Source organism: Python bivittatus, unplaced genomic scaffold (genome assembly GCF_059951505.1).
Source record: "Python bivittatus isolate LINGU-HERP-01145 unplaced genomic scaffold, Pbiv_v1 ctg000330_np1212, whole genome shotgun sequence".
Taxonomy (NCBI): Eukaryota; Metazoa; Chordata; class Lepidosauria; order Squamata; family Pythonidae; genus Python; species Python bivittatus.
Genome location: NW_028277058.1, coordinates 44,743,896 through 44,771,264, shown reverse-complemented (window position 1 = coordinate 44,771,264; position 27,369 = coordinate 44,743,896). Strand labels below are relative to the sequence as shown.

Below are 27,369 nucleotides of genomic sequence, written 5' to 3'. Positions count from 1 at the left end.
TGTCCCATACCATATTCTTCTTCATTGTGGGCCAGTTGTTTGTGTCTATCAGGTTGAGTCTATGTTTTCCTAGAACTTCTTCCATTTGCTTCAACCAAGCTTTTTTTTTTTGAGCTGATAGCTATACTTTCCAATGCATGTGGTGTGATTTCCAGGGTAGTTTGATAAGGAACTCAGCATGGGACCATATGTATATATTTTATTTCATTAATCTCAGAAGCTGCTTTTGGTTCCTCTCTTTTGTGAAGTGAGTGGGTGGCTGAGGCTCACAGACCCTGCTCCTCAGAGGGGTTACATGTGTTTGGGGCAGCCTTCTGCTGGAACCCAGATTGTCATCATGTTACTGGTTTCCTCTAAGAAGTTTAAAACTAAATTGGTACCAATAGAAGAGAATATGTGTAGTTCAGGGTTGAACTGTGGAGTCCTTGGGGTTCTCTGAGCTTGGTTGTTTTCTTGCAAACGTTTCGTTACCCAGCTAGGTAACATCTTCAGTGCTAGAATGTTACCTAGCCGGGTAATGAAACATTTGCGAGAAAACAACCAAGCTCAGAGAACCCCAAGAACTCCACAAACTAAAGTGGATGGGATGGCACCATTAGTAATTAATTGTTATTATTGCTTGATTTTATTTTACAGTTTCAAATTTTATTTAAAATATGTTTTATTTAAAATAAAACATTTTTACAGTATATTTTTAATGTATTGTTGACTACCATGGTTAACTACCAAAAATCTATGGATAGTGGATATAAATGTAATAAATAAATATACTCACAATTGAATGTTACTCCACATATGCCACTTAATATTGTAGGTTATTTATTCAATAGGAAATCTGTCTCATACAGGGTAAATTATTTTCAACTGTATAAGCTAAGGTGATTTATAAAAGGATACAAATTGATGAAATGTTTCATTAATATTCAGTAGCCCAGAGCCTTTTTAATTTTGAGATAGAACTAGATAAAAAGGGGAAGCTTGGCTTTGAACCTGGTTCTTCAGTTATGGCAGAAAGAGTTGCTGATTTGACTTTGAGATTTTTGGTTACACTTCTGGAGCAGCAGACTGGTACTGTACAATTAAAAGATACTGAAATATTGATCATCCAATAAGATGACAGCAATATGATGGTAAATTTGTGATTTGAACAATATGTCAGTTGTTAAAATAACTTGCCTCTTTTGTGCTTTTGGGAACAAAATATTGTGGATATATAGGCTTAACTTGTCGTTTCAGGATGGATTCATGCTGTACTCACTTCTCAGGACTGTATGGCTTTTGGAGGAAACTTCTTGCACAACCTCAATATTGGCATGCAGCTCAGGTTAGAGTTGGAATTTCCTCTTTTATCCAAGTATTGTCTTCCATAAACTTAAACATATGTCTTTGTTAAATTGGTGTTAAATTGTATGATAGTCTTATAAAGAGAGAATGTTGATATTTTGCAAAGAATAGACTATTATTATCTGATGATCTCTAGATAAAATGAATAGATTATTCTGATCCACTTGCCTCTTTTAACAAGATGACATAGAAAATTACATTAAAAACTGAAATTTGCTAAACAGGTATGAAAGAGGAATATATATTTTTAATCAGAGTTACTGACAGTACTATTTAAGTTGTTCTCAATATAATGGCAAACTTCTGTCTCTTAATATTTGAATTCATATAATTTATAAAAACATACTTCATATATCTGAATGCAGCGGATGGAACTCTTCATCCCAGAGCTTGAAAAAGTTGTCAGTTTGGGCCTTACTACACTTGACCATGAATTTTGATAGATTTTGATTGTCAGGGAATATTTCATTTTGCTACACATCATGAACACATTGAACAGTTATTACATATTACAGTGATACATATAAAATAATCCTTCTAAATTGTTTATTTAGGTGTTATGAAATGGAGAAAAGGCTAAAAACCCCAGATCTTTTCAAATTCCCTTTCTTTGAAGCCATCTGTTGGTTTGTGGCCAAAAACTTACTGGAAACTTTGAAAGGTAACTAATTTAATATTTTAAGAAGGATTTGAGGCTAGGCTTTTTTCTATGATTTGGGGGACTGTGACCACATCACAGTCAGAGAAGCAACTTATTTATACTTTGTAATTAAGAAAGGTCAGTGTAGTCACTTTATTCAGTCTTGAAATATTATGCAGACTATACTAATTGAAATATTTGCAGTTGAACAACAGTAGCAACCCTGCACATATCATCCATTGCACTTGAATTCAAGGGCTTTGATAAAGGAAGTAACTGCATTTGTTTGGGTTTTTTTACTTTGGGATGTGTCTTCAAATAATGATGTCAAATACAGTTTTATGGATATGAAAATAAATATTTTCTCACTCTAAAAGTATAGACTGCTGTTTGATTCCCACTCTTTTCTTAAATATGTACTCATTTTCCCCTCTCCTCTACACCATTCTCTTTCTCTTTTCTGGGAGGATTGGTTATGCTGTTATTGCCATGTAAATCATGATCCCCAAGCTTGCCAGCTAACAGTTTGGGCTAGCACATGATTCACAGTGAAGATACTCTGTGGAATAGCTATCCCTGCAGATTATCCTACCATGCACAATTTTAGTGATTTGTACACCCATAGTGCCAGCACAGATGGCTGCACAGATGGCTTCCCACAGCTGCAGGATTGCCCATGTGTGATTTAGAGTCCTAGCCAACCTCTTTGGCTTTTCCATGTTGATGGTAATAATAATAATAATAATAATACCACCACCACCACCACCATCACCACCAATAACAAAGTCGTTGCTACGTACAAAAGAAATGAAAGCTAAAATTGAGAAAACTCAGCATGATTTTTAAATGCTGATTATGGAAAGAACAGGAGAAAGCTATTGAACACTTGGTATGTGGTTGTAAGAAGATTGGCAGACTGACTATTTACAAATATACAATAAATAGCCATCTTTGTTCATTGGAATCTTAGAAAAAACGATTTAGTAAGAATTACAATCTACCAGCAGCAAAGAATTGGTAGAAGTACAATATGGAAAAAGTGCTAAAAAATTAACAGATTAAGATCTTATGGGACTTCCAAATACAAACTGATAATTATTTAGCCCAAATAAGCTAGGCATAACCATTAGTTACAAAGAAGCAGATATTGATAATTGACATCACAATAGCTGTAGATAGAAAGGTCAGTGAGAAAGAACTAGGAAAAAATAGGGAAATATGAAGACCTTCAAATAGAGATCAAGCAAAAGAAACAAATAGTAATGCCAGTAGTGGTTGTTGTGCTTTGTGTCATACCAAAATATCTGGCAAAGCACTTCCATGCAATAGGAATGGACAGAATCTCAAACACATCAATTATAAAAAGTTGCATTATTTGGAATAGCATATATATTACAATGGTATCTTAACTATCCTTGATCCTTGGGAAGGTTTTGATAGTTCTGAATTGACTTGGTACTTTTGACTATCTGGTAGATTATGTGTAAATAAAAAGAACAACAATAATAATATAGTTCAAACACTAAATGTATTTATCACAAATTCAAGTTGCTGAAAAAAAGGGAAGCTGTCAAATAGCTGGACTGTTTCACTGGTGTAAAGAACAATATAGCAGCACTGTGGGTAAATACAAAATTAATTGATAATCAAAAAGGAAGGTTAATATGAAGGCATCGAGTTTACTTCTAATCCCAAACAGTTCAGTACTATGATATGGAAGAGGTACTCTCATGAGCATGCAGATTTCTAAACAATGAATTTGACTACCATCTGTTCTTCAAAACTGAACCAGGCAGCCATGCCCAATTTAAGTTCAATTTAAAAACCAAATTGAGAAACATTTTCATTTGCAGGTGAAACAAATATGTCCTTTCTGTCAGCCTGTGCCAAAGAACTGGAATCTATTGAGAACAGGGAGATAGGGGCTCATTCACATCAGTAGTGTTATCTAACTAATGAAATGGAACATTTGTATTTATTCATGCACTGTAATTTCCAGAGAGCTAAGTATCTGTTGCATAAAACAACAGAATTTTATGGTATATTAACCAATTTGCATAAGCTTTCATGGACTATATACTAGATGCAGATTTCACTACACTAAAAGTTATGTTTAACTGATTTGTCATTTTAAGGTGCCACAAGATTTTTCAGTATTGTTTATCAAAGTAAAACAGTTATCAGGTTTTCTCCTTATGACAGTCTTGAATGATTGGAGAATAAGACAAATTAGATAATTTATATATTGATACTAAGCTATTACATAGTACTTTAGAATGTTTCAGTGCCTAACTCTTTTTGTGCTGGCTTTTGCAAGTGTGCTGGTTTGTTATTGTTTATTTTTAGGCCGTGGCTTGATAAGAAAACAACAAGCCAGGAATTCTCTTTTGGATATAATAAATAGCAGGTAATAGTAACAACTTAGTCAGGTAACACTGAGCACTCAAACACTGCACTGGCTTATCATTACATGGAAACTGGGAATAAAAATTAATGACTATGTGTAGTCTGAAAATTTCACAGAAGGTATCTCACTTCTAAAGCATGCAATTCTGGAATATCCTATTTAGAGCAGCTGAGAAGGAAAGAAATTGCTGCTCAATTTCTGTAATAACCTTTGAGACATTCAATTTAAATAATCTTCATCTGTTTGCAACAAAAGCATTGTCTTTCCTCTGAGACTGAAGGATGGTTTAAGCTTGAATTGCAGTGTATTTCTGGTTTTACTCCATATTTTGATTGTAATTGGCTAATTATAAGCTGGAAAGTTCCTACCTTCTAGAGATAAAATTGAATATATCTATTAGGAAATTTGCTTGCTTTGTAGATTGATTTGCTTTTTGATTCATCTGCAGCTATTTGTAACAAAAGACTCATATGTTTGTAGTAATCTTTCCTTACTTTGCATACCATTGTTTTATGTAACATTATACAGTGATGTGTAGTGTATGAAAAATCCTGTTGATGGACCAAAGTGAGGCTGTGACAGCTTTCTACTCCCTGTATTTCTACTCCCATTAATGAATTAAAATAACAATATTTACATTGCAATATCACTATAAAAGATTATATAGCTATGATTTTATTCTGCAGCTAATACATTTTTGGTAAACAATAAACTCTTACTTTTAAAGATACTTAGCCTGGATTGGTGCAGAAAAGTCCTATTTTATTTTCATAATAATTTTAAATATTTGGGTCAGATTTGACCAGTGTAAAGGTTGAGAGAAATTGTTTGAAGAATCATTACTGACATCAGTATTAACCTAATCTTCAATTTTCATTTCTAGAGCTGAAAGAAGATGGTTTTCAGCCCCAAACTTTCTTAATACAAGGAGTGAAAGCTTTACTTACTGCTTTAAAGATGTGGATGAAAAAAGATGTAAGTTCAAATACTAATGATATTTAATATTTTGTTGTTTTACTTTTAAAAATAAAGCTTTGTAATGCAGTAACATTTTGTAGAAATGTGTGACTGTATCACCTTTTATTTATATTTAGAATTTAACTGATTTTCTTTTATTTTGCTTACAGCTTGTAACAGAACATGCCTTTGAAATTCCAGACAATATTAGGCCTGGACAGCTAATTAAGCAGCTTTCTAAAGTAATTCGATCTGTAGAGGTATGAATAAAAGACATTTAATTGTGATGGTGAAAATTTGCATCATTTTATAAGGAAACGATTAAGGCGGGACCAAATAATGGTTTGACTCAAATGGAAATTATTTTGACTTGAGCTGGATTGTAAAAATTTTCTATTTCATACTGCATACAGTCTCAAAAGATGCTGTTTTGCAAGACACATTACAGTAGGGACAACCTTTTGGCATCCAAAGGCTGCATTTGGGATGAGCTAGGAGTTATATTGGGCAGGATATGACACAAGGTGTGCCAGGATATTTTCCTCTGGATTTTGAAGGGCTCCACAATTGTATTGTGACCTTCCTCTGAGAGCATTGTCCACTGTTACAATAAAAGAATAGGAAGGAACAGCCCTTTTTTATCTCTTTTCCTACTTGGTACATCATTATCTGAATGTTAAACTTGTGAAATTGTAAAAATGAACCATTCTAAATAGCTTTATTTTAATTAAAGGAAGAGAACAACAAACCAACAAAAACTCAGGGAACTGGTGTGTGTCAAGTTTCACGGTCATCAAGTGAATTGGCCTCCATTCATCAGTCCAGAAGAAGAGCAAGGAAGCTACGAGATCAGTCTATCAAAACACCTTCTAATCTGGACATTCTGGAGCTCCACACAAGAGAAGTTCTTAAAAGATTAGAAATGTCCCCATGGGAGGAGGCAAGTATTACAAGTTAGAGTGAAATAAGACACAAAAAGTCTGGTTTAAAATTCTATGATATGATTGTAATTCATTTTTGCTAAAACATTGTGTGCTTACATGATATATTAGTTCCAAAATAATTTAAATGTAGATTAAAAGAAAAATAAGATTTGAGTATTAAAGATTATGTGATAAGTATATTTAGTTTCTAGCCCCATCTCCATTAATCTGATACCTCATATACCATCACTGCTTCATATCATTGGTTACCATTAAGGTGCTGAGAAAATTATGAAAGACTCTGATGTCCAGATCAAGTTTTCCTATGCTAATATGTTCTGTATGTGAGTTGAAAAGTTGTTTTCATAGTCCCGTGTTATGCAATAATGCTCAAAAGTCATAACTTCCAGCTGTATTTGCCTCAGCTATCTTCTTGACATGTTGATGCAGTGTGTATAATTATGGGTGCTAAGCCTCATTAGTCCAGAGAATGGAAATACGATCAAGTGTTGTGAAGTACAGAATTATAATAACTTGCTATATGTGTATGATAATTTGTACATGTGAACCTGTGTTATAGTAATTATTAATAATGCATTCTTTCTTCTTTTGCTTATAGATAAGCTTTGTACTACCACTAATGTGGATTACACAGAGCTTTTAAAAATGGAATCTTGTTTTGTCTCTTGCTTTAGGACATAGCAAATTATAAATTGAATGGAAGGTTTAACAAACCACTTCAACCATCTTCCACTGTTCCTGAATGGAGAACAAAAGACAATGATTTGCGGCTTTTGTTGTCAAATGGAAGAATAATTAGGTACCAAACAAATGTTACATGACTTTTGCTTTAGGGAATTTTGCTAACTCTGCTCACTTTTTTAATTGACAGTTTTAGGCTGAGAAATGGATATAGTTATAAGTAAATGTTTAAAAGATAAGAATTTGGGACAAGAAATGTGCTGTTAACTTGCAAGGCCAGATCCAGATTTGTGGGAGATCCCACTTCTCTGTTAATGAACTTTGACATGGAAGCAGCAACACTCAAAGAAGTGCTATGCAGGTTTGGTCATAAAAGGGAAGCTAAACCAAGCTAGTTTATGGTCTACGGGATGCTGTGCCAGGAAAAAATGTTGGCTCAAAGAAGACATCAGTAAAGGCTCTGACAGCTACTCATTATATCAAGTGTTGATACTAATATTACTAACATGGTGTACTTTAAAATGATTTAAAAGGAGTTATTATGAAGGAAAAAACTCTAACAATTCTGCAATCTTTTGAGAAATTCATCAGTAAAAATACAATATGACCAGATTCAGGTAAATCATAGTCAAATTGATTTTTAGTTTGATTTCGAGTTTTTAGTATTCATTCTTCTAAGGAAATATTTATAGTAAAAATTAGATACCATTTTTTTAAAAGATGAGAAAATAATAAAGGGAAAACTACAATGGATATCCTTCATAACAGATTATTTTGTGACAGAGATGAACGGCAACCCTTCAGAGATCCAAGTCTATACACAGCAGACAGTGAAGATGAGGATGAGAAGAGAAGTACTATTAAGATGGAAGAGCAGAAGTCCCATGCAGATACACAGAAACCACTGAATAGTATGCTTATTTTTTTCTTGAATTAATAATTCAGATCTTTTGTACCTATATTTTTATATATTCAGTTGTTGTATATATTATTGATGGATGTGATTTCATCATCAGGCTAGCTTTGACAATGCCACAAAAGAAGGAAGGATGAATTTTTAGTATTTTTTCTTATACTAAACTTGGGAACATTAATTCTTTCATATACTAAACAGGGAAACATTGATTTTGTTTATTTGTAGTTCTACTCAGGCATATAAGTTTTTACATATGCTGAGCAAGGCTGTGTCCATATATTTATTAGAAATATACTAGACTGAATGTTCAAAATGTTTTAAAGGAGCTATTTTGGATCTTTATATCTAGAAATTTACTACTTAGAATTTTAAAATATTTTTAATATTTTTTTCTCATAATTTTAGTTCTAAAATTGGTACCACCAGTGAAAACCAAATCAGAAGAATTCTAAAGACAAATCAGTAGAGTTTAAAATCCATTAGAACGTAAGCAAGGGATATGATTTTTACATTTTACCTAAACCTAGGCAGAGATGGCATTTCTAAATACTAATTCATACTAGATGTGTGAATTCATTCATATGTAAAAAAAAATGGACCTGACTTTGTAGTTATGGGGATGGGGTGGGGGAGAAAATCACATTTGATCTTTCCTTAGAAAATAAATTGAAGTAGTTTATTAGTGTTCTGTGGTGTACAGTGTGACACCAAATTCTGTTTGCTTCTAAGAATGAACTGTTGTTGGATAAAAAGATTGGTAGAAAAAGAAAATATAAGATAAAGTATATAATGAAAAATCGAATGTCTCTCTTTTTCCTTCTAGTGTTTTTTGAAAGTGTGAAATCAGAACTCAGGAATGGCAGCTCAGAATACTCTGATATTTCTGATTCAGAAGAATCTGAACCTGATTGCACTAACCAGGTAAATAATAACATGTTTCAGAGTAGTAATCAATGAAGAATTACACTTTTAATATCCAAAGAACATTTAGTTTCAAATGAAATATAGAAAAAATAGTCAAGAATACTTCTGTGTATGACTAAGAAAGCAAAGATTAGCTGAAAGGTGAGTTAGGCAGAAACAGTCTTAAAATTAGACTAAGCTGATATTTTGTTGACAATGATGTAGATTCCAAAGGGAAGCCCTTCCTTATACACAGCGTTCACTCCAGGGGTACACATATTAGATCACTTTGTGGAGTGCTAACCCTATGTATCTCCCAGGAGTGCCCTTGTATTTCTAGAGCTTGTTTGCAGATTGCTTTGTTGCGCTCCTCTGTTAATGAACTAAAATTGGTAATCTATTTAGGGAAAAAATAGTATTTTCAAATGTTTTTGAACTAGCAATCTTTTTTATGGATTATGCCATCTATGTATGGCTGGGATTCTTTGATGATAGCAGGAGTCAAATAGCTTGCAGTTACGTGAGTATATACAATACTAGGAGTTTTACAAAATGTTTCCCCTTTTTTCCCCCTAAGTCTAAGCTTCTCCTTTTTGTACTGTGAATGGTTTCCTTCCTGTTCAAATTTCCTTGATTCCTGACTGATCATAGCATATGATCATGATTTAAAATATGTGATTAAGCGATATTGAATAACAATTGGGGTCCTGTAGTGAGTGGATATTCTCTTTAATCAAGTCCATTCACACCAAATCCAAGTTACTCCGTTATTTATAAGTGTGAAAGAGTTACAAAGGTATAAACAAGCTAGAAATGTTTTTCAGTTGGGGGATATTTTCATCTTATTTTCCTTTAAACTTCACCTTTATATTTAGAACAGTTTATTTAGTTAAATTTAGGCACTGCCCAACTCCAAACTGACTCTAAGCAGCTCACATATGTTAAGTAATAAAAACATAATGTGAAACAAAAATAGGATGGTATGCAATCTCTCAATACAAAAACATATACAAACATACATCTATCTTAACCCAAGGCCTGGGAGAACAACCAGGTCTTCAAGTTATGAAATGCTAACAAGGTGGAAGCTATATGGATTTCAGGGGGGATCTCATTGCAGAGGGTAGGTGCTGTGACAGAGAAGGCATGCTTCCTGGGGCCTGATAGATTGCACAGTTTAATCGAAGAAATCTGGAGTATATCAACTCTGTTAGCACATACTGGCCAGGCAGAAACTTTGGGAGATAGATGGTCCTTCAAATAACCTGGGCCTATGCCTTGTAGGACTTTATAGGTGATGACCAGCACATGGAATTGCACCTGGAATCATACAGGCAACCAGTGCAGTTCACGAGGTAGAGGTGTCTCATGGGCATACTGAGTCATGCCTATCACTTCCATTCTAGGCCAGCTGGAGCTTCTGAGTGATTTTCAAGGGCAGTTCCATATAGAGGGTATTGCAGTAGTCAAGCCATGAGGTGACTAGGATGTGAGTGCCTGCCCAAAGGGTCTCCCAATCAGAGAAAGGGCACAACTGGCATACCAGATGAAACTGGGCAAAGGCTCTCTTGGCCACAGCTGCCACCTGTTCATGCAGGAATTGTGAGTCCAAGAAGACCCCTAAATTACACACTACTCTTGAATGTGTTCTTCCAGATAACAATCTCAAGGCTAGGGTTTTACACTGAGGCATTTTGGCAATCTATTCACATTTACTACAGTATTATTTGAGTGAAAAAACTGTTACTTATCTATCAGGTAACTCTTAACTACAGCTTAAATCACTAGTTATATTTAGTCAGTGGAATGCTTAAATGATTTTTCTCTCCCTCCAGCAAAAGGACTCCTCACTAGAGGAATCAGAAAGCTCAGGAGATGATGAGAAACAAGAAGTAACTTCAATTTTTAAAGAAGAAACTAAAGTAACAAAGGACCTGTTTCAAATTACAGAGAAGCCATCTAGAAATGAAAATGCAAATAAAAGGTGAGTAACAATATAGGAGATCTGTAGTACAAAAATTAACGGAGACAATTTGAACAAAATAATATTGAATAGGAATATATATTTTTTAATAAATGTAGCTGTACATTCTGCTCTTTCCTTATTTTTCAGGGAATGTCCTACCTCGACAAGTATGGAGGAAGAAGCTATTCAGGGCATGCTATCTATGGCAGGATTGCACTATACCACTTGTTTACCAGGTCATACTCAGAGCACAGACTGCACTAACCGAAGGAGCTTTGTTCCAGAACATAGAAGCTATTCTAAAAATAGACATAAAGATAAGATGTCTTCTCAGAGTTATAAAACAGAATATGGTAAGTTGTCCTGTGACTGGACATTTCAGGGTAGGTAGAAGATAGGTAGAAATAAAAGAGTTTCCAAAATTATATTGCTCAAATTGCAAAAGTTTGAGATAATTAGTAGTGGATTTTATATGTGGAAGAACTCCATTCTGGTTCTCAAAACAGATCCCGGGTTCAGTATTATTTATTCTAAGTCCATGTCTTTTGACCAGGCTTCAATAATTCTAAGTGAAAAGAAAACAGTAGAGCACATTCTGGAAGCCAGTAATCTGACTATCTCAATTTGGGGTCAAGTATCTATCTCAATTTGGAGTCACATATCATTAATCATTAAATTGTCTTGACCCTGGGCCAACAAAGTGATGCTCTCAAAGTCCTGGCCCAGTATTTGGAAGCTGGTGACTCTGGATGGGGCAGAACAGATTTGGGCTCAATCCTCACAAGACCAAATGGCTTTATTTGTTGGGCCTTACAGTTCTGGGAATATTCTGTTGCTAGTCTTCAGTGGGGTTGCACTTCCTCATTCGAGTCTTCTGTGCAATCTGGGAGTCCTGTTGGAGTCACAGCTCCTGTTCAAAGAGCAGGTGGCAGCTGTGGCCAAGAGGAAAATTCATCAGGCACTGAATATTCAGAATGGAGACTGTGGGCTCTATGGCAAAAGTGATCCTTCTGAATGATTTCCTAAGCATTGATAGATCTGTCCAAAACATACCATCATATATCCTTCAGACCAGAGTGCTCCAAGTGTTCCAGGTTCATTTACAGGAAGGAAGAGTTTCAATTTAGAGCTCTTCCATTCAGCCTTGCCTTGGCTCTAAGAGTCTTCACAGAGATAATAGTATCTCTGGTTGGGTACTTGAGAACCCAGGGAGTACACATATATACTTACTTGGAGTATTTACTAGTGAGAGTTTTCTCCATGGTAGAAGCAATCAGGAGCATTGATCAGACTTTTCAGTGTTTCTGATTATGAACTTATGGTAAGTCGGGAGAAAAGTTCTCTGTCTCTCAAGACAAATGTAATGCTTGGGAGTCATAATAGACACTTAGCAGAAAAAGGCTTTTCTGTCTCAAGAGCACAGACTAATGATCCAGATTGTGATTCAGGAAGTGTTGATATCTAGCAATCACGTATGGCCCAGACAAAGTTGCAGAATATGATGATTGTAGCTCAGGACTCTGTACCTTGGTATGATTGTATGCAAGGACAATACAATGGTTTCTTCTTCCATTGCAAGAAGAGAGTGCATTAATAGCACATTTAATTCCTTGCAGTAGGGGTGGTGACAACCAACTTGTCATGGTGAATGCCCCTGAGAGAACTTTGCAAGGACTGTATCGCCATGGATACAAACATGTTGGGCTGGGGAGTCCTTTTTCAGAATAATTTAACTCAAGGGCTTGGTCCTGAGAGGAATAAATTCTTTCAATCAGTCTATTGGAAATGAGGGCAATTCACCTTGCATTAAAAGCTTTCCTCTGATTGAATGGCATCATGTTATGATCTGTACATACGGTATCTCCATAAAAGTTTATATGAATAATAAAGAGAGAAGAAGGTAAAGGGGACTGCAGAAGGAGATATATTGTTTATTCCTCTGGGTGAAAAGACATCTAGCTTTCCTATTGGCTGAATATATACAGGGCACAGGATGTTTCAGCAGACTGGCCCAATGGTCCTTGCAAGCACAGTGGTCCTTGCACCCAGAGGTTTTGCAGAGAACCACAGAAAGTTGGAGAGTTCCCCAGCTGACCTTTTTGCAATGATGGAGAACAAAAAGGTCCATGCATGCATTCCTGCCAATTCCAATTTTAGCATAGGGAATGCACAGAGTAAGAAAGCACAGTGTGCACGTGATAGTGATAATTCCCTTTTGGCCCAGAGGGCTTGAGATGAGCTTTGAGGAGCTATGGCACCTTCCAATGTGTCTGGGCCTCTCGAGCCAGGGTCTGATTTAACATCTAGATCCAGGATAACTTTACCTCTGTGCGTGGAACTTGAAACACGGCCAAATCCTAAAGGCTGGTCTTTCTGCATTGACAGCAAATACCATTTTGGCTTCCAACGTCCAAACATGGTTCACATATATCATTTTACTTGGAGAGCCTTGACCTACTGATCAGGAGAGACTGGTGTATTTTCCACTTAGGATAGTCTTAAAATCTGATCTTTGTTTTCTTCTAAACACTAGTTCTAGGTTTCATAGAAGTCATGATACAATTTTGCCTAAGTTTTGTTCAAATTGTTTTCCTAGGGAGCAGGTCTGGAATAAACTAGATGTACATAGATGCTTACACATTAATTTGAAACACACTCTTAGATAATGTAAGACAGAAAGATTTTTTGTCTCATACAAAGTGGAGAATATTGGGAAGTAAGTTCTTAGATCCCTCAACAGTAGATAGATCAGAGAATGTATCACCCTGGCATATTCTTTCAGTGAAAAGCAGGTGCCATCAGGCATTACAGCTTGTTCCTTTAAAAGAATAGCATCTTCCATAACATTAACAGCAGGAATTCCTGTAGAAGGTATTTGCAGAGCAGCAGCCTAATATGAACAACTATCTTCATTAAACACAAGAAAATGGATAAATTTGCTTCAGCAGAAGCTGCCTTTGGAGGCACAGCGTTACACAGAGCATTGTGGGATTTTTTGGCCTTCCTAGGAAATTAGGTTGAGTATATTCTTATCCTGTCAGCTCTCTTTTCAGTGACCAAGAACAGCAGTTAGACTTACTGTTAGGTGCTATTCTGGTCACCAGAAGATGCCCTAACAGGTCCCAGCAAAGTTATTTTTGCAGGGTTGTGGTCAATTACTATGATACCCTTGGTTGGTTTTATTATTGGAGGACCCATGTTTTGAATGCTTATCTGTATAATAAAGTTTTTCAAACTGGTGCTGAAGTCAGGCAACTGAACTATTCCTGTACTAGATGCAGTAGTTTTAGGCCTGTCTTCTGACTGAAAGAGATGGAATTAATCTTCTGTTAGGTCCAAGTTCCTAAAGCTCAAAAGGCAGGAAAGCTTAACACTAGACAACAATTTTAAGACTCTTTTCAAAAAGAACTTCAAGAAGATTGGAAATGAGCATTAAAGCTTTTGGAAGTTAGGCAATTTTTCAACAATACTGACAGAACCAACAGCCTCCTTTGTGATGGATGCATTTATGTCTCTTGGGACAGAAATTTAATACTGTAATCTGTAATCAAAGCTTGAAAATGTGGAAAGTCATAGTTCAAATATTAGAATCCATAGAATCCTAGAATGGTAGATAAATAGTGATTTGTTCCCTTTAGTAACCCATTCTGAAGGTTACTTGTCAAGTGTATTGAAAGTTCATCAACCACACTTCACCAAAGATGGCTAGGTTAAAAGCAGTCAAGAAACAATATCATTGAAATAACTCACCTTCATAAAGAACAAATTATGGCAGTATTAACTGGGTTGAAAGTGCTGAAATATAAAGGCATTCAAGTGCAGCTTTTTCAAGATATATCTTCAGACACTCTCCATAAAGGAAAAGTTCTTAAAATTTATACTGATTTATAAGTGGTTTAAAGGAGAAATAGGAAAAAGCCAAGGACGTTGGGAAGGAAACGTTATGGGAGGCAGGGAGGTCAGTGGTATATGCCTCACTAGGACATCAGCAGTGTCAATGGTTGTGACTATGGCTGAGGGGAGGTGGGGGTGGTGTGGGAAGATCGGGACAAATGTGCCAGTGGGGCTGGCTGCACTGGGACTTTGGCAGCGTCAGAAGGAGAATGAAGGGAAGGTGTTAAGATCAGGGACAGGGAATGATAATGAGATAGGCCATGCTATGAGCTGCTGTGGGTCAAGGGGATGAAAGCACACAGCTTTGCCTGTTTGCCCTATAAAATTGTTTTGGGCACCAGTTGATTACCTTCACTTATTTTGGCTGTCTCATGTTTTTTTTCCTGCCAAATGGGCAAGGTTAGGGTTATGTTATTGATCAGTAGTTGATAGTTACCTCTGTGAATTTATTTATGCATGCCATTACAACAAGGATATTGCACCAATTGATTATGTCCATGCTGGGCAAAAACTTTCTGGACATGAGATTTTAACCCTAGTGGCAGGCAGAAAAGGAACAAGAGCTGGTATTTTGGATCTAGGAGGGGCATATTCACTGTATCTATCAGTGGCTCCGTAAAGAACGACTTTTCCTGGGCTAGTACAGTAGCTATGTGGTCCCAGAAAAATACATGCTTGAGTTAAAGAGGCCATGTTACCTTATTTCATCACTTTTTCAAGATTGCAATGTATTTGCCTTTTCCTTTCTTTTTTTTTTTTTTTTTTGCAAAAGTGAAACATGAGGCAAGTAAGATGTTTTCCCAACAGTAATGTCCTTGATAATTTTCATTGTTCTCTATCTAAAGTTACAAAGAAATCCAGGTAGAAAATCGAACAATTACAGTGGGGCAAAAAAGTATTTAGTCAGCCACCAATTGTGCAAGTTCTCCCACTTAAAAAGATGAGAGAGGCCTGTAATTTTCATCATAGGTATACCTCAACTATGAGAGACAAAATGAGGGGAAAAAATCCAGAAAATCACCTTGTCTGATTTTTAAAGAATTTATTTGCAAATCATGGTGGAAAATAAGTATTTGGTCACCTACAAACAAGCAAGATGTCTGGCTCTCACAGACCTGTAACTACTTCTTTAAGAGGCTCCTCTGTCCTCCACTCGTTACCTGTAGTAATGGCACCTGTTTGACCTTGTTATCAGTATAAAAGACACCTGTCCACAACCTCAAACAGTCACACTCCAAACTCCACTATGGCCAAGACCAAAGAGCTGTTGAAGGACACCAGAAACAAAATTGTAGACCTGCACCAGGCTGGGAAGACTGAATCTGCAATAGGCAAGCAGCTTGGTGTGAAGAAATCAACTGTGGGAGCAATAATTAGAAAATGGAAGACATACAAGACTACTGATAATCTCCCTTGATCTGGGGCTCCATGCAAGATCTCATCCCGTGGGGTCAAAATGATCACAAGAATGGTGAGCAAAAATCCCAGAACCACACGGGGAGACCTAGTGAATGACCTGCAGAGAGCTGGGACCAAAGTAACAAAGGCTGCCATCAGTAACACACTATGCCGCCAGGGACTCAAATCCTGCAGTGCCAGATGTGTCCCCCTGCTTAAGCCAGTACATGTCCGGGCCTGTCTGAAGTTTGCTAGAGAGCATTTGGATGATCCAGAAGAGGATTTGGAGAATGTCATATGGTCAGATGAAACCAAAGTAGAATGTTTTGGTCTAAACTCAACTCCTCATGTTTGGAGGAGAGAGAATGCTGAGTTGCATCCAAAGAACACCATACCTACTGTGAAGCATGGGGGTGGAAACATCATGTTTGGGGCTGTTTTTCTGCAAAGGGACCAGGATGACTGATCTGTGTAAAGGAAAGAATGAATGGGGCCATGTATCGTGAGATTTTGAGCGAACACCTCCTTCCATCAGCAAGGGCATTGAAGATGAAACGTGGCTGGGTCTTTCAGCATGACAATGATCCCAAACACACCGCCCGGGCAACGAAGGAGTGGCTTCGTAAGAAGCATTTCAAGGTCCTGGAGTGGCCTAGCCAGTCTCCAGATCTCAACCCCATGGAAAACCTTTGGAGGGAGTTGAAAGTCCGTGTTGCCCAGAGACAGCCCCAAAACATCACTGCTCTAGAGGAGATCTGCATGGAGGAATGGGCCAAAATACCAGCAACAGTGTGTGAAAACCTTGTGAAGACTTACAGAAAACGTTTGACCTCTGTCATTGCCAACAAAGGATATATAACAAAGTATTGAGATGAACTTTTGATATTGACCAAATACTTATTTTCCACCATGATTTGCAAATAAATTCTTTAAAAATCAGACAATGTGATTTTCTGGATTTTTCCCCCCATTTTGTCTCTCATAGTTGAGGTATACCTATGATGAAAATTACAGGCCTCTCTCATCTTTTTAAGTGGGAGAACCTGCACAATTGGTGGCTGACTAAATACTTTTTTGCCCCACTGTAATCTAAACTGATGCAAAAAGAGGTGTAAATTCATATTTACGCATTGGGGAAAATGTAATTTGCAAATACTCTGAAAGGCATGTGCAGCTGCATTGATCCTGGTAACATTCCATAAATATAACTTTTTAGTGATTTTCTCTTTAACTACTACTGTATTCTCTGCTGCAGATAAGAGCTAACTTAGACCTAGACTTTGTAGACTAATTGATATCAAGCAATATAGCTTTTTACACAGAAACATAAATATCCCCAAACCAATTTATTCTGTTTCTGTATAGGCTGGAGCTTGCATTAAGAAACAAACCTATAGTTCACTTCTACTTCTAGAAAAAAATATTGTTTTGTAATGGCATAAAACCAGACCACTAGTTAATGCATTGCATATAGGGTGGATGGCATGATTTTGTTTTCGAGCATTATGGGGCAAGGTATTTCCTAGTATTGCAGCAAAGTACCAGCTGTGCACAAAGTACTAGCTTTGTGAGGGGGATATATATTTACTTGTCCCATCAACAAAATCAAATGAAGGCATACATAATTGTGCGATTTGCAGCATACTCTGATACAGAAAATCCCTTTCAGGATTAACTGATTTTTTGTTGAATTAGTTGTACTCTCTACAGTGGTGCTTAAAAGTTTGTGAACCCTTTTGAATTTTCAATATTTTTTACTCATTTGTTTAATTGGGTTCTCTTTATCTAATTTTAGAACTTATACAGAGAACAGATCATGTTTTAGGTGTTATTTATGCAGAATTATTGAAAATTCAAAAGGGTTCATAAACTTTTAAGCACCACTGAATACAAAAGTGTATGAACTGTGAATAGGAAATTAAATAGAGTAAACAAACTAAGGATCATAATAACAATTGTTATTCATTGTAGGGAAAACAGGAAATAATTATTTTCTTTTTTAAAACCAGTATTTTTGAAATGCTTCTGAACATTTTAAATTTCCATACAGGCAAGCACATAAAAGATGAAAAAGAAATGGGAGCTTCAGTATTTCTTACACCATTGCATGCAGTTCCTAAAATTAATCCTCAGGTGAGATACAGTATATGTAAGTTGAATGTTCAAAGATTTGGCTTTTTTAAATAAGTGCATGTCCCATTTTGCATATCCACTAATTATAACTCTTTAGTTATTCCCTGCTAAAATATGTGGGCCTCTACACCAACCAAGGTTCTGATCTACAGATGTTTTGGTTTAAAACTCCCATAATCCACTGAGATTGATCAAGCTAGGACTGAGGGTAATTGAAAACCACAAGATTGTCCATTTCTGTTTAATATGAATGTACAAATTGTGAATCTTGGTCCATTAACTGGAAGAGTGAGGTGTTTCTGCAGTGTTTATAAGCTAAAGAACACTCTGGTTGCAGAAGAGATTAACAAACAGGATTATAATAGGGCATGTGGCTCAGTATTGTGTTGTTATATACTAGATTGTAGATACAAATCTTGTATGAAGTAGATTTAACCATTTTTAGAGAACTGGTGTATTATTAGAATGTAATGAAATAACAGATAAGCAGTTCAGTCATAAACAATTTGTTCTGATTATAACTTGCAAACTTCTGACAATCTACTGTAATAATATTCAATATCTGTCAAACACATAAAAACTAAATGTTCTAGTTTTATTTTAATATCTGTTGAAAGATGTAATAGTTTAGTATTCCTAATTTTATATGTATCTTTGAGAATGGGTTACACTGTAATTTCTAACTGTTTAAACTATTAAAATGATAACTGTTTTACTATTAGAAATTATAATATGAACAGTTGAATTCTATGGCTCCCTTTGGTATATTAGATATTTATTTGAAAAATCTCTGTGATGTCACTTTCTCAGGAAGCTGTCAGTACACATGTTATTGGATACATTTGCTTAGTTTCTATGTAGCATATAGCAGATAACTCCCTCACATCACTTTATTATCATAAATATGTTATTTTATTTAGTTTGTATAACCTTTTCAGCATATAACACTGAGCTATAGATAAATCAAGTTACAAGAAATTAAGTTAAGTGTTTTACAATAAATGTTGGTCCTGTTGTCTTGAAGTCTATGAACATGCATTCAACATTTTATTAAAAGCATTATAGATTTAAATTCTTTTCCATCTACAGGAGTCAGGTAAAACTCAGAAACATCTTAAGAAGGAAGTTGCATCTGAAACCTGTTACAGAATTCAAGAAAACAGGAGTCATGTGCAAAATAATGGAATAAACTTCCAGCATGGCAAGTGTATGCGGGACTGCAGCTTAATTGATGGGGAGTGCAGTCTCAGCTCCGACCGACCATATGGTGAAGTATCCTCTGTACCTCTTCATCCAACCAAGCGGCCAGCATCGAATCCACCCCCCATCAGCAACCAAGCAACAAAAGGTGGTGTAATCATCTGTGTTCTTTCTTTTGCCAACCAATTACTTGTTCTTGCCATTTGTACTACATCCTTATCTTAAAATGTGAATATTCAGAAAATGGGTTCAGTGTTCATCCCTGTAACCAGTTCTGTCCATTCAAATGTCATTTGAAATTGTGAACTGCAGTATTTTTCACCCAGGGAACTATTTCACACAAAGTTTTCATCATTTTTAAACCTCAAAGCTATCATATTACAAAATTCTTTTAAGATGTAAGCACTGGCATAATGGCCAAGTTGGGAAATCGTCAGTTCAGATCTTGCCTCAGTGAGAATTTCTTAAATAAAATTAGAAATGCATTCTTAGCCTTAGGCTTCATCCATGCATCCTCTTTGTCCCAGTCCTGAGGTAGTTTATTAACTGTCCTCACAACACAGCCTCCTTTCTGAAGCTGGAAAGCGGTGTTTATTTTCCATCAGAAAACAATACTACCTTCTATGCAAACGTTCTGGTTCATAAGGAGCAGCCTGGGAGAGATCGGTAACCTGAAGGACTCAAGTTGGCCTGCTGCAGGACTGCTACCTCCCCACCTTACATGACCATTTCTGCCATGGCTGCCAGAGAGAACAGAACTTCCCTGACAACCATAGTCTATCCTCCCTCCCTCCCTCCCTTGCTTCCTTCATGTTACTCCTTCAACAAATTTTTTAAAAAGTTTAAAAAACTATATTGGCTGTTTTATTTTTGCTGTGTAGACTTTTTTGTTATCATCATGCTTTATAATACTGCATATGAGTATATTGATTGATTGTTATGTTATTCATTATGTTTTTAATGTTTTATTTATTTATTTATTTATAAAACTTAGATGGCCACCTATCTTATACACCATAATCCTAGATGGCTCACAACAATAACCAATGAAAACAGAAGGATAGATTTTAGTTTTAGATTTTATGTTGTTTATTTTACTGCTTGTAATTCAGTGACTGCAAATTTCCATGGGCCAGCTTGGCTGATAGCATATAAATCCATTAAATAAACAACTGGCCAGCACTAGTACAAGAGTATTTGGTATATGATGTCAGGAGTGAATGCAACTAGATGATGGACAGTCTGTGCGATCTTTGTTCATTTATTCTGCTTTAATTTCAGCATGTGCCACAAGACTGTTTCATGGATCCTGTGGTGTTTTTATGCTGTCGTGTGCATTTTCATCAATTACTTGGATGAGGGAGTTGAGGGAATACTTATATAGCATTCAGGTGACACAAAGCTAGGAAGGGGACTAATACCTTAGATGAAAGAGAGAAAAATCTAGACAAAAAGATCCACACAGGCTTGAGCAGTGGGATGAAATAAATAGGATGAATTGAACCAGGGAAATTTAAAGTTCTGTATCTGGAAAGAAAAATATAAGGCACAAGTGTAGGATGTGAAAGGGATCTGAGTGTCCTTGTTGCAAGTTAAACATGAACCACCTGTGTAAAGCAGCTACTAAAAAGGCAAATGCTCTCTCGGGGTGCATTAACAGAGCATAGAATCAAGATCGCTGGGAAGTAATTGCCTCATTCTACTCTGGTTTGGCCAGATCCCATTGGAGTATGTGTCCAGTTCTGGGCATCAGAGTACAGAAAGGACAGTGACAGATTGGAGCAAGTTCAGAGGTGGTGAGGGATCTGAAAATGCCCTATGAGGAACAATTAAATGTCCTGGATATGTTCACCGTACAAAAAGATGACTGATGGGAGATATGATAGCAGTCTTCAGATATATGAAGGGTTTTCACTCAGAAGAGGGCAGGACCAGAACCAGTGGGTTAACATTACAAGGAGAAACCTCCTGACAATATCAGCTGTCAGCCAGTGGAACAGACTGCCACATAAAGTGGTGAGTTCTTTTTTGCTAGAGTTCTTCGAGTAGGCTGGATGGTCACCTATTAGAGATGCTGTAGTGTATATTGCACTGAGCAAGGGGCTGACTAGGTAACCTCTAAGGTACCTTCAAACTCTGTGATTCCACAAGATTGATTTCATGAGTTTTGAAATTATATGTAAGAACTGTAGTATAATGTTCATAAATATATGTGTTTCTTTCCTCTTTCAGGCAAGCGTCCAAAGAAAGGAATGGCAACTGCCAAACAACGGCTTGGGAAAATTCTAAAACTGAACCGAAATGGCCATGTACGATACTTAGTTTGATGTAGTAGCTGCTTCTGCTCTTCTTTATACATAGACCAGTATTGAGGGTAACAGTGCCTGGAGCTTCTGTTTTATTCCTCTGCTTGAAGCAGAATGCATGTACCTTATTTGAACACTGCCTGATGAACAAAAACCCAATGCTGCATTTTCACTGTGCCACATCTGCTGAGCAATAACTATTTGGGAAATGGAAATATTTGAAGAGACTATGGATTGGAAAATGGTCTTTTTTTCAGGGCTCATTTTGATGCTTTGGTAGTGTCTGAGCTAATTCATGAACAGAAGAGTGTGATGAAAGTTGTAATCAATAATTTATTTGTCAGATATTGTCAACTATTGAATTCATTTTTAAGCTATTTATTTGGAAATCTTTTTGGGGAATTATTTTAATTTTAAAATGTCAAAAATGTGAAGGTTTTATTTGTCTTTAATGTCTGTCTGCAAGTGAAGAGCCACACTGATTGTTCTGGATTCAAACATTTGATATACAGATTATAGGTTTAAAACATGGACATGATATATTATGTGATTTATTAAGTTAAGGACATGAAATCACATGTTGGATTCTGTTCTTTCTATATAACATCATGGATGGCTTTTTCACTGACTCCTAAAGTACAAAATCTCAGTTTAGTTCACTGAAATGTCTTCCCTCATTACTGCTCTTTCCTCTTCATGTTTCACCATTTATTCTGGATTATAAATTAGCATAATATGAGCAACATTTGCTGCAACCCTTCCCCTTATTTTATTTCCATGGTGTGGAGAATAATCCATGCAAAGCATGGATAGCAGTAGACCCAGGTAGCACTACAGGTATTGATTAAAGTATAGACATTTAAATACATTTTGTGGAGAAAGACTGTTATGGTGTCAGAGTATTGTTTGTCTACACATGCCAGCTGATTAAAGGTCTTAAGTCATTTTTGTATATATGTAAATGTGTTTGATAGCTTTTGAATTTCAGTATGACGTATTTTATGTCATGCTTTGCAAAGACCTGGTAGTAAATGCTGATTCTAAAATGCATGTATATAACCTAGATGAAAAATCATATTTTTGTAATATAAAATTGAATATTTAAGCTCTTTTGGGGAAAAATGGGGAAGCACCTGGACTACCGCTTTACTAAGAGGGCTATTCAGAACCAGAGCAGGAATATTAGGGGTACTGCTTTAGTAGCTTTGTTTTCCTATTGATCAAGAGTTGAAGCATGGCCAAAGTTGCTTGACTTTCTTAAATAAACTTCCCAGTCTTCAAGTCATATCTAAAATAACATATCTAGATGTCCCAAAATAGGACCTTTTGTGCTCAACGGTTTTATATATTCAGTATTTTCTGCATTTATGTGTAATGTGTCTGAATTAAACTAATTATAATGTTTTTTGTTGCATATCAAACTAGTCACTGCAGGTACTAGGACTTAGCTAAACAAGGCTGCGGTCCTCAATGAAGTTGCCACTATCCCATTTAACTGAATAGATTGTATAACTGTGAGGGAGTGATAGCCAAAAATTTAAACTAGTGTTCCTAGAATCAAATCTGATGAAATTGTTTTTTCATTAATGAAAAATAGGCTGATTCTCCATTCCTCATGCAGCAAGTACCTTCAAAATCATTTTGGAGGGCTGAGGGTACCTTCTAAAGCAGATGGGGGAATTGCAGAAGGACTGGAAAAGGACATCCAGCTGCATGAGTGCCCTGCATTTGTGTGATAATGGATTTCATCTTTCATTAGGAAATAAGCTCCGTTGCAATAAATAGGGCAGATTTAAGAATATATTAAATGGCACTGGGGAGTAAATGAATAAAAATATAATAGATATCAACCTGTGATATGTCTGAGGTTTTGAAAATAGCAGTCTGTTTTTCTTGACCCTCCTTTCTTTTTAATTTTTCTTAGCATACAAATGTCAAATGTAGGGAAAACAAGACTGGAACAACCTTTTACTGCTGGCATTGCAAACAGAAAATTATAGGGAGAAAACTCAACACTGGCTTTTGGAAGAGGAAGTGATTTACTTGTCAGGTTTAACTCATTTTTTCTATCATAATTGAAGAAAATGAGACTTTCAAGAGTCATGTATCTTCTAACTGAGCTACGGTGCATTAAAATAGAAATACGTGTTTGTACTGTGTGTTTTCAATACATTTTAAAATGTATTCTGTCTTTTATTTTAGGCAGAAAAACTGTTAGAAGGCACCTGGTTTTGATTTAGCTCTAATTTTCATAAGCCATATTTTAAAGCAATTTATTTCTTCTTTGTGATACTCTAGCAACATCTGTGATGCAAAAAACTTTGAGGGTACAATTAACTGAATGATAAATACATTAAAAATTATATCTTCTTTACTAGATCAGAATAAGTGACAATTGTCACAACTGGTCTGATTTCTCTGAGACTCATAATTATTAAAATGCATACGTATGCCTTTACTAGGATGGTGATGGAGAGGAGTAGGTTTTGGTTAGACTATATTTAATAGCTATTCCATTTTTCTCGTTCTCTTCCCCTCTGCCTATCCCCATCACATTGTTCTCCATTGTTATGAGCATACAGATATATCTTCTTGGACTACTAAAATAAAAATGCTGAATACAAAAATCTGGCTTTCCATGTTTCAGATACAAATTGAAGCAAGTATTCTCTCTGTTACCACTTCAGTAAGGCTTTTTCTTAGACTGTAAATGTTTTGAGGAAGACAAAATTAACTGTAGCTATCAAAATTAATGGTTTTGAAGAAGCAAGTACAACAATTATTTTGGTAATTTAATGAAGAAATTGCAGTGGACAGTCTTGTTTGTATGCTAGTTGTTTCATTTATGTAAAACACAGTTGCATCAGATTTTACATGTGTAGCAGATGTCTGAATTCGATTATGTAGCCCTATAATTGTTTTATTCTCTTGAGGGCAAAAAGGATATTTAAACCAATTTTGGTATAAGATTGCTGTGTCCTCAATAGAGTTTTCAGAGAAGGATCTCTTTACATAAGTAGAGCAAGTATTTCAGCTGTACATTAGAATTACCTTAGACCTCTTCCTCCCTAAACTAACAAGGTGAAAGAGAATGTAAAATAAAGTGTTTTGGATTATGTTGAAGACAGAAGTAAAATTGAATGTTGGTGCAGTAATTTTAGCAGCAGCATTTTAAAGCCACATTTCTCATTGTTCTACAGTCTTTGCTTACTGAATTCAGGCGGTATTGTAGCCTCAAATGACCTCTGTGGTAGATTTACCTATGCAATCATTAACATTGACATATGATGATTTTCAAATCATTTTGATAGAGTTGAATAATGCAGTCAAAGCTAAAATACTTACATTAATGTTCTTTAGTGTAAGAGCACATGTGATAATCAAATTAAAGCTACATTATTTCACTGAAGATTTTAATATATTTTAGACTACTTTAGTTTACCAGAATGTTCAGTCATTAAACTTAGGAATCTTAGGATGAAAAGCAACTCCAGCCTGTCTCCCTGGTTTTGCCAACTTTGTAGCTAATAACTTGAAGGAAATTGAGAAGCATTAATTTCTACACAATCCCTTGCGTAGTGCCTCTTTGACCACAATTCTGTGCCACAAAAAAAAAAAAACAAAAAAAACAAGCAGAACCACCACCACCACCCCTCTCCTTTCACCTTTTTATAATAACTTGCATCCATACTTCCAGACCATTAAAATCTGTTCATGGATTTAGGCCTAAGTGAACCCAGGGCAATTTTGTTTTGTGAAAGAAATGTAAATTGAATTTAAGGGCCTTACACTTTGTAGTTTAAACTGGATTAAGAGCTGCAACTCCATTTTTTTTCCCAAAAGAGCGATGTTCTGTGTACTGTGCAGAACAGGATGGTAATGAGATTAGCACTGATTACAAAATGCAGCTGCTGATAAAGCTGCATTTTTGCCTGGAAGAAAACTTTGAATATAAATTTTAAGCCATAATAGTTTCTTGCTGTAAGAAGGGAATGAAATAATTCACTTTAAGAGATTATATTAATATGAATTATCACTTCTGCTGGGAAAAGTTTAACTTTGCCAGTGCTTTGGCATTTTTAAGATATTCATTACACTTGCAAAAAGGGGATAAGTCGTGGCTATATTTGCTAGTTTTGTAGTAGTGTTTTGCTGATGTGTCTCTTTCCCAATACCTTTTTCTACTGTCAATATAAATTCTCAGTTTTTTCAATGTTGTGAAATAGCTGTCTTTCTGAATAGAGATTTGTGTGTTCTTTGCTCCTTTTTATACAAACATACTCCTGTGTGGAGTTTTTTGGTTGGAAAATGGGAGGCTGCAGCTTTAAGAGCTTTCCCCCCCCCCCCAATTTATTCGAGTTTCCTATTCCATTTTTGCCTGCAGGCAGGGAAAGTGTATGTACAGTATTTATTTTGTTTTGATTTTACTTTAAAATTTGTATGTTTCTATAGGTAGCTTACTGATTTACTGTTTGGAAGGACAAGTGGCTTGTTTAAATTTGTATTTGACCATAGGTTCCACTTTCTGTACTTTAAAATATGGAAATTAAAATCTGTATTACTTATGTTTTTGATCTTTGCATTCAAGTGTTTAATTTCTTTTTGTTTGCTTACTCAGATAAATATAAAATATGGTACAGATTTTCTTAAGAATTATTACTTAATTCCATCTCTTTTATTTCTGCAACTTTTGTTTTGGTGATTTTGCTGTTTCTCATTTTGAGCAAACCTTGAAATCAGACTGTATCCCCAAAATAATAGTAGTAGTTTTAATTATTTCAAAAATGGTGGAGAAGCAGTTCCAGATTTATTAGCACATAAACTGTCAACATCTTGCTTGAACATATAAGAGGGAGGATTTGAAAGTCATAATATCTGAAAACTGATTTGCCACAAATGTTAGTAAGAAGATGGGACAGTTATATCTATAAAATTTCTAGAACTGTTTTTCTTTTCTCACCTTGTTAAATTGAATGCAGTCATCATTCATAGACTATACCATGGCAGATGGCTATGTGGGCCTGCAAACACTTTGCTAGCAAAGAGGTAGAAATTTAGATTTTTGGTGGGTCCCCATGCATAAACTATTAGTATAGCTATATGCCCTAGTGTGTCAAAAGTGGTGCAGTTTCTCTTTTTTGTTAGGCCATGATAGCATACTCCCAACCACATTTCTTAAAATACACATGTTTAATATAAGCACCTTGTTTACTTTGCTTTTTTTTAAAAAAAAATTCTGTCTTTAAGGCTTAGAAATAATTATTTTCAGTAGAATGCACAGATAGTTATTCCTGATTTATTCTTGTCAAGGAATTAAAAAGAACCCAATTAGTTCTGTTACAAAAATTATTTACAAGTATACTTTTAAAGGAACAGAACAAACATTAAAACAAGTCATTGCAACACTTAAATCTTTAGCGCCATATGTTTAGACTACTGATTTAGGATTAACCCTAATGGGATATGTCTCTGTAGCAGCAGTGTGCAAATCATTTCAAGAATTAGATAGCCAGATTTCAGAAACATCAATCTTATCAGAAGTGTTCCAATTTTACCAAAATGTTCTGGCTTTGAAAATGGAAGGCAGAACAGCCTATTTGAAATCAGTTTTTCTGGCAGAGTCAGAGCAAGCTGTTCTGATGAAGTTGGGAATGGTTTTGAGGTTTGGATATTTTGGATA

At 35.7% G+C, this 27,369-nt stretch overlaps 1 protein-coding gene across 2 annotated transcripts in view; it reads left to right on the top strand.

Annotated features, from left to right (window-relative positions):
• Positions 1-25,321, top strand: part of KDM7A (lysine demethylase 7A) — a 69,476-nt gene extending 44,155 nt beyond the window's left edge. Inside the window, exons 8-20 of one of the 2 annotated variants that reach the window (XM_007427205.3) lie at positions 1,237-1,324; positions 1,899-2,005; positions 5,275-5,366; positions 5,519-5,608; positions 6,082-6,288; positions 6,967-7,091; positions 7,757-7,884; positions 8,713-8,810; positions 10,628-10,776; positions 10,906-11,111; positions 18,101-18,183; positions 19,273-19,531; positions 21,616-25,321. In XM_007427205.3, coding sequence (XP_007427267.1) covers positions 1,237-1,324; positions 1,899-2,005; positions 5,275-5,366; positions 5,519-5,608; positions 6,082-6,288; positions 6,967-7,091; positions 7,757-7,884; positions 8,713-8,810; positions 10,628-10,776; positions 10,906-11,111; positions 18,101-18,183; positions 19,273-19,531; positions 21,616-21,710 — 1,727 coding nt within the window. In that variant the 3' untranslated portion in view covers positions 21,711-25,321. Of the gene's footprint in view, positions 1-1,236; positions 1,325-1,898; positions 2,006-5,274; positions 5,367-5,518; positions 5,609-6,081; positions 6,289-6,966; positions 7,092-7,741; positions 7,885-8,712; positions 8,811-10,627; positions 10,777-10,905; positions 11,112-18,100; positions 18,184-19,272; positions 19,532-21,615 lie in introns of both variants that reach the window. The other variant, XM_025166039.2, reaches the window with a different exon arrangement.
• The last annotated feature ends 2,048 nt before the right edge of the window (positions 25,322-27,369 follow it).